The sequence below is a fragment of the Lissotriton vulgaris genome, chromosome 2_2 (genome assembly GCF_964263255.1).
Source record: "Lissotriton vulgaris chromosome 2_2, aLisVul1.2, whole genome shotgun sequence".
In the NCBI taxonomy this organism is placed as follows: Eukaryota; Metazoa; Chordata; class Amphibia; order Caudata; family Salamandridae; genus Lissotriton; species Lissotriton vulgaris.
This window is the reverse complement of record NC_141688.1, coordinates 328,224,380-328,237,965: the sequence shown is the minus strand read 5'-3', so window position 1 is coordinate 328,237,965 and position 13,586 is coordinate 328,224,380. Positions and strand designations below refer to the sequence as shown.

At 49.5% G+C, this 13,586-nt stretch overlaps 1 protein-coding gene across 1 annotated transcript in view; it reads left to right on the top strand.

The window, feature by feature from the left end:
- RAPSN (receptor associated protein of the synapse) overlaps nucleotides 1-13,586 on the top strand; it is a 139,095-nt gene that overhangs the window by 90,798 nt on the left and 34,711 nt on the right. The window contains exons 3-4 of the mRNA XM_086959730.1: nucleotides 353-511; nucleotides 7,899-7,997. Of these exons, the coding sequence (XP_086815856.1) occupies nucleotides 353-511; nucleotides 7,899-7,997 (258 nt within the window). The remainder of the gene's footprint in view (nucleotides 1-352; nucleotides 512-7,898; nucleotides 7,998-13,586) is intronic.

Here is a 13,586-nt window from a genome sequence, read left to right as displayed (position 1 = left end):
TACGCCCAGCTCGTGTCGGTGTGGGAGCTGGGCCTCAACTGGTTTGAACCGTGCACACCTGTGTGGCTTCTGCTTGCGCTTGACCTTGCGTGATGTTTTCATGCTTCATGTTTTCAGCAGTGTGTTCATTTTTTACTTTTCCTACAACAGTCTGCACTCGGCCCCTTTCTCCTGGGTCAGCTCGCAGCCTCCACAGCTGACTTCTGATAGGGTCCACCCCCCCCCCCTCCATGGGCACTCACTCCTTATCAGGACTCTGCTCTCTGCCATTCAGGCCTTGTCTCTGCCTCTGGATGTAAAACCTCCATATAAAGGGGCGGGTCCTGCTCACGTGTCTGTCTTTCCTTCCTAGGATTACGAGAAGGCTCTCTTCTTCCCCTGCAAGGCAGCCGAGCTGGTGAACGACTACGGCAAAGGCTGGAGCCTCAAGTATCGCGCCATGAGCCAGTACCACATGGCTGCGGCCTACAGGAAGCTGGGCCGCCTGACGGACGCCATGGAGTGCTGCGAGGTACGGCTTCTGTGGGCTGCTGGAAGGTTTGGGGCCTGTGGGACATGTTTTGTAAGGTCTGCGGGTACGTGAGGTCATGAAGGCACGTGTGTCTGTAAAGCATGGGGCTCTATCGGGTATCAACGTACAGGACTATCCCTGGAAAGGTACATATCACAGAAAACTGGTCTCCAGCTACCAGTAATTCTATCACATTCACTCAACACATGTATTCAATCTCTTATTCAAATCATTGGTCATGGACTAAATTATAACGTTTACAATCTGTTTATTTTAAAATTGTATGGTTAAAATTTCAGTATGGAATCAATCAGATTCTACTGAAAACATAAAATACACAAGCATTTAATCATAAAAAGAGATTTTTTTTTAAAAAAAAGGCATAATACAATTAAATTAATACAGCACATAAGGAAAAACAGTGAAAAAAGTACATATGAATAGGTCATCAAAGATATAAACATACAATAAATTGCAAATACATAAACAAACAAAATGCCCTACTATATATAGAGCACCTGTTGTTCGCTACAGATTGTCAGATTCAATAGCCTTTGTGCAATTTCATTAGGACTTCTAGTGTCCCACAGTATAGTACATCAGAGTCTCTATGGCTTTATATGAATTCTATGGCGGAAGAATTGCGTCGACGCGTTTCGGTGTTTCAACCTTGCAAATGTGGTCACACCTTCTTCAGGACAGAATAGATATGCTTGGGGTCATCTGGTACATTAGACCGGTGTTCTATCTGTGTGTTAGAAAAATATCCGTCAATACATTTTAGTATGTTTATATTGACCTCATACTACAGTGTTGCATTCAACAATTCCATGTAGCCTTTTGTCAATCACTCGCCTTAATACATATATTCGAACAGAGGTATTAACACCTATCAATATATATTACCTGAGGGTGCTCCTGCCCTCTGCTACATGTATCTCACACACAGATAGAATTCATATAAAGCCATAGAGACTCTAGATGTACCATGTGTTGAGTGAATGTGATAGAATTACTGGTAGCTGGAGACCAGTTTTCTGTGATACGTACCTTTCCAGGGATAGTCCTGTACCTTAATAGTGTTTCAAGTACCCTGTTCCCTGGAACAAGTGGGGTACTCTCTCAAACCTTTGCTCTATCGGGTATGTTGGTTTGTGAGGTATAGAGGGAGGTATAGGGTATGAGGTCTGAAAAGCTGCGAGGTCTGTGAGTTACAGGGTTTTGTGGCTGGCATCTTAGCACTTCCCCAATTCCAGACGCACGCGCCTCCACTCAAGGAACCATTCTACACCCATCACCGGCTGAACTTTCACCAACCTCCATGCACCAGTGCGCCTCCTCCCTCGCCCTCCCCCCACACCTGCAGTGGTTGAAGCCATAGTGGAGACCACTCCTTCTCCTACTTCGCCTCCAAGACCTGGAACGACCTGCCCCTCCACCTCCGAACCGCACCCTCCTGGGCAGATTTCAGAAACAGATTCCAGACTTGGCTCTTCGACTGCGACACGGCATCTGTAGCGCCCAGATGCCCCTAGGGGTGACACTGGTGCGCTTTACAAGTACTGATTGGTTGATGCAGATCTGCCGGTGCTTTGTGGTTTGCACTGGCATCTTCTTGGCGCGGGGCTTGGGGAACTGACCTGTGTGTGAGATGAGCGCCACATCACATCTGGTTGAAAGTGTTAGACCGGCTGAGATGCATCTCATGATATTAAATAAAAGTGAGTCTCATTAACTCCACCACAGCCCAGTGTGGACTTGGATTTGCCATCGAAGACTCTCCCGACTGTCAATTCAAATCAAACCATATTTATAGAGCCCGGCTTATCACCCGTGATAGAAATGTCAATGCAAACGCCTGAGTGGCGGGCCAGCATAATTCTTGCCGGCTTTCAAGGGAGGAGATGTGGCCCAAGGACCAGAGCTGCTGACTTTAGATCTGGGGAACCAGTTTCGAGTCTTGGCGTCGGCTCAACATCCTGTGATTCTGGGCAAATTGCTTAATCTCACAGCGACTAAAAAATATGAATCTGACCTTGTGTAATATAATCTGGAGCTAATGTAAGGTGGTCCAGTAAACTTGAGTCTGAAGTTTGCACTTCAGACCATGAAGCTGCCACACCACATATAGGCATTGGATGGCAACTCCATGTTTGCTTAATTCAAAGACCTTTCCAGGGACTCCTAATGTTGTAAGGGCTCGCCAGTGCACTATGAATGAGGCTACAGTAAGGCCCTTCTGAAACCCATCCAGCAGGTGGTGCGCACTCCAGCATCCGTAGTTGTCCTCCCTGCACATGAGGTAGGTGCATGCCTCGTGTGTAAGCGGTCCACTTCGGGGCTGGCCTGCTGCCGCTTCGAGTCTGGCCAGACTCTATTCTCCAACTATGAACTGTCCATAGATTCACATGCTTCAACCATTCCCCGTCATCAGGTTCGAAGTCCCAGGTATGTGTTTATTTTGTGGTATAGTCTCCTTAAACTTCCCAAACTTCAGACTAGATTTTACCGGCCTAAAACATAGCCAGTATATTCATTTAGGGAAAGGACAGCATTGCAGCCCAGAACTGTTTGCAGGCCCTCGCCCGCCCTGAGGCATGGCGGCTTACATGAAGAGATTGCCGAGAACGGGCAGTACAATGTTTGCCTCATTGTGGTGTCCATCAAAAAGAAAGCAGAGCTCCTTGACTGCAAGAGTTTGGATTTCAATCCCCTTATTTTGATGCATAAATGCTTCTTAAGGAAATGCATTTCCTTTTTCCAACACTGGATCTTTCGTAAATTCGCACGCTTGAATCATTCCCTGCCATCGGAACAAGGAATCAGTGCACGTTGGACAGGCTTGCAGCGGAAAGCAACCCACACCGCAAGGCTCCTAGAAGCCTCCCAGGCTACACTCAGGCAGGCGCCTCGTCTAGGACACCCCCCTCTCAGGGAGGCTGCTGCAGAGCGGGGTGACCTTCTGACCAGTGCCAGGGACACCTCATCTGCCAAGTAGATCTTCCAGCTCACTAAGTGGACTCCTTTCTTTTCCTTATATCTCACCTTCTCTTCCTTGTGCTGGATTATGTCTGTTCTCCTAAAGAGGGGGCCACAACCTACTTGTCCCTGGTTTAGTCCTGGTGCACCAAGCCTTGGACAGGGAGTGCCGCAGGGCTCTTCCCTTAGCCCCACCCTGTTCAATGTCTATGTTCGCCCTTTGGCGGAGGTGGCTAGAAGGAATGGACTTGCACTGGTATCCTATGCAGACGATACCCAGTTGGTGGTGGCTCTGAATAACAACAGTGGTCTGGAAGCCCATCACTTTAAACAGACACTCACTGACATCACCAACTGGATGACGGCGAATTTCCTCCAATTAAACGCCGGAAAAACTGAGATTCTGCTCCTGGGGAAAAACACCTCGTCCTGGGGAGACAACTGGTGGCCTGACATCTTAGGCCCACCCCCCAAGCCAAAGGATTGCGTCAAAAATCTGGGAGTATGGGTGGACTCGGCTTTAAAGTTCACCATCCACACTAAGAAAGTGGCTGCCACGTGCTTTGGCATTTTACGTAACATCAGGCCCATTCTGAAGTTCTTTGACTGCCGCACCCGCCAGCTCATTGTTCAGGCGACGATCCTTTCTAGACTGGACTATGCCAGCTCTCTCCTATTGGGAGCGAATCTGGCTGAAATCACCAGATTGCAGAGAGTCCAGAATGCGGCAGCCAGGGCTCTGGTTGGTCTCCCTCGCCATTCTTCCGTATCTGGAGCCTTGAAAAAATTGCATTGGCTCCCGGTGGGCAAAAGTATCCAGTTCAAGGCTTTATGTTTAGCCTTCAAAATCCTTAAAACCGCCTCTCCCCCCATGCTGAGTCCCCTCCTGTCTGAGTACACCCCTAGAAGATCGCTCCGCTCAGAGGGGCAACATCTTGCGACCATCCCTCGCACTAGACTGGCCAGAGTAGGCGGCCGATCCTTCAGTTTCCTGGCTGCCAAGTTATGGAACAGTCTGCCCGAAGCCATCCGGGGGATTCAAGACCTCTTAGCCTTTAGAAAGGCCGTCAAAACTCATCTTTTTCAATAATCTGTCATTTATCTGTGCTACCTTCTCTCTGCATTTTGTCTGCTCGCAGCGCCGGGACGCCCCTTGGCTGGGGCAGCCGTGCGCTATATAAATCTCCATAACATTAACATTAACATTGTGGAGTGACGAAGGAGACCTTGGCTCACCGATGCAGGTCACGTCTATAAAGAGTCAGGCTAGACAGCCACTCACATTAAAAATCACAGTTAAAAATATTCATGCATCTAATCAATTCCAGTAGCATCTTCAAGCAGGTACAGCGAATGCCCATGTGCACCGGTATCCCGTAATATGCCCCATTGTTACATAGTGAGAATCTTCAGGAAGTCAGGATGTAGATTCAAGTATATCTTTATTTGTAGTTCTGTTACAGGAAGCTTAGATAAGCCAAGATGGTAATTAGGCCATAAAGTACGCCCCACCAGGAGCTGGATATCCTTACTGCTCAGCCTGCTGACACCAACTGTCCAACCTCAGGCACCCAACATTCTATGCAGTCATCAGGTTTCATGCACAACAAGGCTGAACAGGAGGATAGAGGTAAAGAAAGAAGAAGGGCGTGAAATGAGCTCACAACATATATCAGTATAAGTACATAGTGATGGCACGAATCCCAAAATGCCCACTGGGTTGTGTGTCTGTCAGAGATACTCCTGCAGCAAATTGGCTCAGCAATCAGTGCATGAGCAGAGGACGGCCAGACCACCTCCCAATCAGTGCCTGAGCTGGACACGGCACGCAGAGGACGGCCAGACCATCTCCCAATCAGTGCCTGAGCTGAACACGGCACGCAGAGGACGGCCAGACCATCTCCCTGTTAGACGGAGACCCGGAGGGTCAGCCGAGCACAGGGGAGAGGCCTCCGGTGAAGGCCGTCTCCAGCGATCGTACAGACAAGTAACTTCCCCCCCACAGATGGACACCACACCAGTATGAGTTCAACACACTTTATATACGAATCTTGAAGCAAGGTGATACGGTACAGTGGGGACAGGACACGAGGGTCCTCTCAATTCTAGTCTCTGTAGGGGAGAGGGGTAGCGGGTCAGTCTTAGTACCGGTCCGGTACAGGTGCGGCAAGAAGGAAGCTCACAATCCTCGAGCTTGGGGATCCGCAAAGATGGGCCGCGGTCGATGGTTCACAGCAAGGAGGGCCGCGGCAGCGCCAGCAGGCAAGGAGGGCCGCGGCAGCGCCAGCAGGCTACGATGATGGTTCACTGCGAGGAGGGCCGCGGCAGCGCCAGCAGGCCAGGATGATTGTTCACAACGAGGAAGGCCGCGGCAGCGCCAGCAGGCTACGAAGATGGTGCACGACGAGAAAGGCCGCGGCAGCGCCAGCAGGCCAAGACGATGGTTCACGTTGCAGAGGGCCGCGGCAGCGCCAGCAGGCTTCGGAGATGGTTCACAAGAAAGGGCTGCGGCAGCGCCAGCAGGCCTTCAAGGATGAGTTCCTCACGGTGTCTCTCGACTCCAAGATACAACTGCCTTCCTGCTCTGGAGCTGCCCCAGTTATAGGTCTGGCGCCCTTTGATGTCCGGACCCTCGCACTTGGAGGTCGGGAGGTCCGGCATGAGGGAGTCCAGACACCCAGCAGGGGGGTGGAGCCAGCGCCCGGGGAGGCCGGGGGCGATCGACACCTGGCGGAGGGGAGCCATTGACACTCCTTCTCCCATTGACCCGCCAAGTGGTCTCTTCACCCCCTGGGTGGATGGTGGTGCCTCGATGTCGGGGCCTGGCCAGGCCCAGGGTTGGGGTCGAGCCGAGGCCACGCGGCCTTGTCAGGTAGTGTCCAAAGATGGCGGCTGGGCCGGGGCAGTGGTGCTGACGGGGGGCCCGGGCCAGCCGGTACTGGGGTGTTCGGGGCTGGAGCTCCGTTGTGGACGGGTCGTGGGTTGCCCCAGCGGGTTGCCGGGATGGTTCTTGTAGGGGATACAGGGAGAGCAGGGGTTCGGTCCTCGCCATGCGGGGAGGGAGCGGGCCTTCCACGAGGCCTGTCCAACACTCCCAATCAGTGCCTGACCTGGACACGACACGCAGAGGACGACCAGACCATCTCCCAATCAGTGCCTGAGCTGGACACGGCACGCAGAGGACGGCCAGACCATCTCCCAATCAGTGCCTGAGCTGAACACGGCACGCAGAGGACGGCCAGACCATCTCCCAATCAGTGCCTGAGCTGGACACGGCACGCAGAGGACGGCCAGACCATCTCCCAATCAGTGCCTGAGCTGGACACAGCACGCAGAGGACGGCCAGACCATCTCCCAATCAGTGCCTGAGCTGAACACGGCACGCAGAGGACGGCCAGACCATCTCCCAATCAGTGCCTGAGCTGGACACAACACGCAGAGGTAGGGTGGATGCAGCACACAGAGGAAGGGTAGACACAGCACGCAGAGGATGGGTGGACACAGCACGCAGAGGATTGGTGGACACAGCACGCAGAGGATGGGTGAACACAGCACGCAGAGGATGGGTGGACCAGGCACACAGAGGATGGGTGGACCAGGCACGCAGAGGATGGGTGGACCAGGCTTGCAGAGGATCGGTGGACCAGGCACACAGAGGAGGGCCAATCTATCCACTTTATCGGTGGCGGAGGTGGACACTGAACTCAGAGTACAGCCGGTCCATCTCCCTGGTCAGGTGTTTAGTTGCGGCCATGGCCTTGGTCAGTCATTTGTTCAGATATTTCTTCTATCTTCCGCTGGACACAGGGACAGTAAACACAAACTGGGACCCTGCTCCATTAAGGTTGATTTGAATTCAGAACCAGACACCCAACCCCTGGCTGCGAATGGTTGGTGCACATGGGGGGAGGGATAAGGGGAAATACAGCAACACTTCTCATCCTTACCCCTCACATTCAGGGGGAACAATGGGCCCCTTTCAGGGTACATTATACAGATTTGACAAAGGGAGTTACTATGCAGTCTCCCCTGAGTGAGATGTGGGTGAAAAAGGCCAGTACCCCCACTTTTTATTTGTGGACACAGCAGTGTGTGTGCCATGGCCTCATGTTGGACACAGTAGTCACCCAGAGTTCCACTTTGGATGAAGCTGTAGCTTCCAGCGAAGACTAGAGCTCTGCTGGGAGCAGCAACAGAGCCATGAAGCACTGGAAAAGGCACTCACGATGCCGGTTCATTGAGCAGAGAAATGTCCATCTGTCCTCTTAGCGCAACAGAACAGAACAGAGCAGAACAGTGCATGAAATGATGAGGTTGTGTCATGCGTGCTCAAGCGACTCACAGATCCAATGTTTTCCTGCAGTGTTAAACCTCCTATTAAGTCTCCATCCTCTGATGTCTTTTTCAGGAGTCCATGAAGATTGCCCTGCAGCATGGAGACCGGCCGCTCCAAGCCCTCTGCCTCCTCAACTTCGCAGACATTCACCGGAGCCACAGTGACCCTGAGGTATGGTGTGCTGCAGGCGCCAGTGCTGATTGTGGTGGTGCGCTCTTCATAGGGGCGCGTGCGCTGCATGGGGTGATGAGTGATGGTTGGACAGTGCATAGGAGCATGAAGTCAGCATAGGTGATGTTTTCTGTCTGGCGCGGTGCTTGCTGCATGGGGCGGTGCTCGCTGCTTGGGGCGGTGCTTGCAGCATGGAGCGGCGTTTGGTGCATGGAGCGGTGCTTGCTGCTTGGGGCGGTGCTCGCTGCTTGGGGCGGTGCTTGCTGCATGGAGCGATGCTTGCTGCATGGGGCGGGGCTTGCTGCATGGAGCCGGGCTTGCTGCTTGGGGCGGTGCTTGCTGCATGGAGCGGTGCTTGCTGCATGGAGCGGTGCTTGCTGCATGGAGCGGTGCTTGCTGCATGGGGCGGTGCTTGCTGCATGGAGCGGTGCTTGCTGCATGGAGCGGTGCTTGCTGCATGGGCGGGGCTTGCTGCAAGTAGCGATGCTTGATGCATGGGGCAGGGCTTGCTGCATGGGGCAGTGCTTGCTCCATGGGGCGAGGCTTGCTTAATGGGGCAGTGCTTGACCTGCTGACCTCTGCAACTAAGGAAGATACATGCTCTATCATGGCATTGTCTCTCATGTTGTAAAACAGAATGGGCCCGATTCACAGAACTAACTTAAGACAAAATCCTAAACTTACTACCATTTTGGTACTCACAAAAGGCACTTACTCATTTCGGTATTCAGAGAAGTTAGGAATCCTATCTTTGCTACTCCTAAACTGAGAAAAATCCGAACTTTAAGACTTTCGGTATTCACAGAAGGCATTCAGGAGTCCTAAAGTTAGGACTCCAAACTTCTTTGAATACCGAAATGAGTAAGTGCCTTCTGTGAATAACAAAATGACATGGGGCCCGATGTAGGTAGCCCTTTACCGATCCGAAACGGCCGAAAATACCGATTTTCGGCCGTTTCCGATCGGTAAAGGGCTACCGAGATGTAGGGGCACATTTTCGGTAATTTTACCGAATCGGTATCATTACCGAATCGGTAAATTTACCGATTCGGTAATATGTACCGAATCGGTAAAATAATTACCGATTCGGTAATATTTACCGATTCGGTAAAATTACCGAAAATGCTATGTAGGTAGGCAATGTACCTTCTGCACATGGCATACAGAATCGGTATTTTACCATGGAATACAAATCCATGGTAAAATACCGATTCCGGTGTGCATGCACATGTGTGCATGCACACCTATGTCATGTGACAGGCAGACCTGCCCTTAGGGCAGGTATGCCTGCCACATGGCACCTGTGCCTGTTTTGGGGGTGCCAGAGGGTGTCAAAGTGACACCCCCTGCACCCTTGTGAATTCTTTAATTACCGATTCGGTAAATACCAAATCGGTAATGCCTAATCATTCCTATGGGCTTCAAAGCCCATAGGAATGAATGGGCATTACCGATTCGGTATTTACCGAATCGGTAATTAAAGAATTGCTAAGGATTCGGTAACGAATCCAGATGTTGGGACCTACATACCATTTACTGATTTTGAAATACCGAATCGGTAGGATTCGGTATTTCAAAATCGGTAAATGGAATTTACCTACATCGGGCCCTAAGTGCCTTCTGTGAATACCAAAATGGTAGTAAGTTTAGGATTCTGTCTTAAGTTAGTTCTGTGAATCGGGCCCAAGATTTCTGTGCATGCGCGGGTCCTCTGTACGTTATTTTAAACTTCTGCCCGTATGCACCTCTTCTCATCTGTCTCTTCACCCCAATGAAAGTTTTCTTTGCCTTTGACACCTCTCCTCCTGCAGTGGTGGCAAAAAGCCCTGAAAGGTTCAATGCACAGTTTGTTTGGTCAGTCTTTCAGACTCCCATTCCTTGTAGGGTTGTGGTGTTGGTCAGGAGATGGTCTGTAGGTGGTTGAAAGAAAGGCCGAGATGCAGCCTGAGGGGTGAGTAGAGTCTTCTTGGCAAGTGGCCAGAACTCTGTAACTGAGGGCCCAAGCTTAGCTCAGACGTCAGGAGCTCCATTGAAGAAGTGGCTTCGTAGCGGCCCTTCTTGCATGTGTCTGATGAGAAGACGCAAAATATTCTGGCTCAGTTTGATACTGAGTCGCACAAAACCTTCCGTGCGGAAGCATTCAAACGTCCAGACACTCGCGTTCGACGACTGCTGCTCAGTGCAAGCTCGTGACGATAGAGAGAAGTCCACCCCAATCTCTTTAAAAGTGACTCCTCCTCAGGAGACAACAGAGAGGCCTGATTTCCCTTTACAATAAGCAGTTCTGTCATCGTCTGAAGCACTTCAGGATCCAGCATCACCAGGTCCTCTGGCTCTTATTCCATGGTCATCTGTGACCTTTCTGGCATGCTGTTACCACATGCACATGCGTGCCTTCCATAGGGGGCTATCGCGACACATTAAAGCTCACCCGCTCAGTTTGCTGTGCTCTGATGGCCTACAGGGTTCACACCACAAGATGTTTCATATGCTCCCTTTATAAGAAGTGACTACCAATCTCAAGAGACTCAACTCGGACCATTGGATGGAAACAAGAGAATGGGACTCAGAGGAGGGGTTTTATTTGGTTATTTCCACAACTCTTTTCACTTAGCTCTGAAGAAGTCCCTGGTCCTCAGCAATTACCGCCCCATTTCTCTGTTGCTTTATTTAGGTAAAATCTTAGAAGCTCACGTAACAGATTGCCTTTGTTTCTTTATTGAACAATCTCCGTTTCTTGACTCTCACCAGGCAGGATTTAGACCTGACCATTCCACCGAGCCAGTCATTCTTGCAGTCATGGATGAGCTCAGAGGGGGAGCTGACAAAGGCCTCACCCAGGCTCTGGTACTCCTGGATCTATCGGCCGCGTTTGACACACTCGATCATGGTCTCCTGATCGACCGTGTCAGTACCTCTGGGATCCACGACCTGGAACTAAAGTGGATCTCTTCCTACCTCAGCGACCGATTCCAAGCAATTCACCTCACTAGTTTCTCTTCTCACAAAAAAGAAATTAACTTGTGGGGTTCCCCAAGGGTCTTCCCTTTCACCCCATTTGTTTAACTTGTACCTCTTATCTTTGATTCGGTCCTTACGTGAAATGATGGTCGAAACTTTCAACAATTCTGATGGCTTACCGTTAGTGTTTGACATCAATTCTTCCACTTCCTCAGTGTTCAATTTTCAATCCACCTTGAGTTTTCTCAGTGATTGGATGAATGATAATCACTTGAAATTCAATCCTGATAAAACTGAGCTTATTCTTACAGGTGGAATTGCCACTCTGTGGAATTCTAACTTTTGGCCTTCTATGCTGGGCAGCCCCCCAATCCCAGGAAGCCCTGTTAAGAGCTCGGGGTCCTGATTAGTAGTAACTTATCCATGAAGGCCCAGATCAGCTCAGTGGTCTCCACTTGTTTTTAGCACCTATGAAGAATCCGTAAGATCAGCAGATTCTTGACCACCGAGGCCTTGACTCTGGTCATCTTAGCATTAGTAATTTCACACATTGACTATGCAAACTCATTATATGCCTGTATTCCGGCTTATCAACTGCATCGTTTACAGTTGGTGCAAAATCATTTGGGAAGGCTGATTGCCCGCCAGCCTATACAACATCATGTTAAACCTCTGATGAAGAGTCTACGGGGGCTTCCGGTGGCCAAACGTTGTGCCTTCAAGCTGGGATGCACCATTTTTAAAGCCTTAGCCGGGACCGGCCCAGATTTTATTTCCTCGAGGATCCAGCACTACATTTTTTCTCGGAATCTATGTTCCTCCAATTTAAATCTGTTGATTCCCCCTAATTTAAATGCAAAAAACATGGGGGGCTCAGATTTGTGGTCTTGGCTCTGCAATTTTTGAACTTGCTTGCTGTGGAAGTGAGGTTGGCACCCCCTATGTGCAGTTCAGGAAATTGCCAAAGACTTTCTTATTTTCTCAGTCATATCAGTAAAGTCAACTGTGTTCTTAATGCCACTTCCTCTCTTGTTCTCAGCGCCATGAAACCACTTGGCGTACGTGTGCTTTATTAGCATTTTTGAACAATACAAGGACGAAATGCACTGGCTGGTTGGTTTCTATTTGTATGCAATAAATACAAAAACAGGAAGTTTGAGAAATGCCCACTTCTTACCGGCCCGTGTCCCTTTAAAAAGTGTTGTCACAAACTATGGAATGGCGAGCAGTGTTAGAAACTAAAAATGGATGGAGGTCAGAAGAGAATGACCCACTGGAGCGAGACGTGACCTGCTCTCCACAATCACAACACCAAACAGAAACTAAGCAGCTGCAAACAACAGTCTCTATTATGCATGTTCTCAACATGGAGCAATCCCTGTAAATCGACCGTCTACATATCCCAAACTCGCCATCTGGTGTTTCCAGTGGATGGACCGACACTTCCTGGAAGTTTGAGTCGTTGGCCTTCTCGGTCACAGAGTCAAGTTTGCCTTGCTCTCTCCAGGCACCCCTCTCCCAGCAGTGCTGGTTTACACAGTGACTCAGCTGTGGCTGATTCCTTCCATCCTCCTCCTAGTATCACTGTGGTGTCAGAGATCTGAGAGCCCCCACCTCACTCCACCCTTTAAACATGTTGAGTGACCAAGCACCAATAGGAGTCGAGAAGACTGATATACTGCCCTCAGACAGGGAGACTCTGAGGACAATGACTGGACTGGACTTTTATCACGAGGTGTTTTATTGTATGTGAGGTGTTGTGGGGGCTGCAGTGAGGATGGTATGGTACCTGCAAAGGAGCAAAAATCCATGAACATAAAGCATTCTGGTTTCAAGCCCCACATGTAAATGGAACCCAACGGAGGGGAAGCTCAAGATGAATAGATCGAAAAGCCTCCTATTCACTTGTCTAATTCAATCAAGCGCCCAAGATCCAAGCTGCTGAGACGGTGTACTCTGATGTAAAATCCAAAAGATTAGGCACACACATTGTGGGTTATAAAATATTATGTTTTATTTTTATCCTTCACTCTTCATCAAAACAAAAAAGTGTCAGTCCAGTCAGCGCGTTTCATCCCCACATGGGACTTCCTCAGAGCTACAAAGAACATTGACACCAATATTTACAATTGAAAACAAACGAGACGCCAAATCATATTTAAATATAGATTCTCGCCCAATGAACCACAAAGTCCGAAGCCACACATACGTGTTATATTGACTCAGCATCATCCATCAATTTCTCCCTATTTAATCTAAATTCATATTAAATCATATCTAGCTCACAAGTTGACGCACCCCTTACCTATTATTATTCAAGTAAAAATCTAATACTTATACAAATTCAGAACAATATTTCATGAGGTCAACACTTGAGATCACTTGTATTCAATAATATATAGTGTTAATACACAATATCTAATAAAATTAACAGAACATGCATACACATAGATCAATTGACTTATTGTGCTTCCCTAAATCATAAACATCAAAACTCAATGTCTGCATTATATTACTGCACGACTCCATCTCCTCTGATGTTGCCTTCTTTACAGAAACCTGGATGAACCACACCTCAGTCACCATCCCCGACGGCTACAAAATCATCCACAAGGACCGCATAATCCA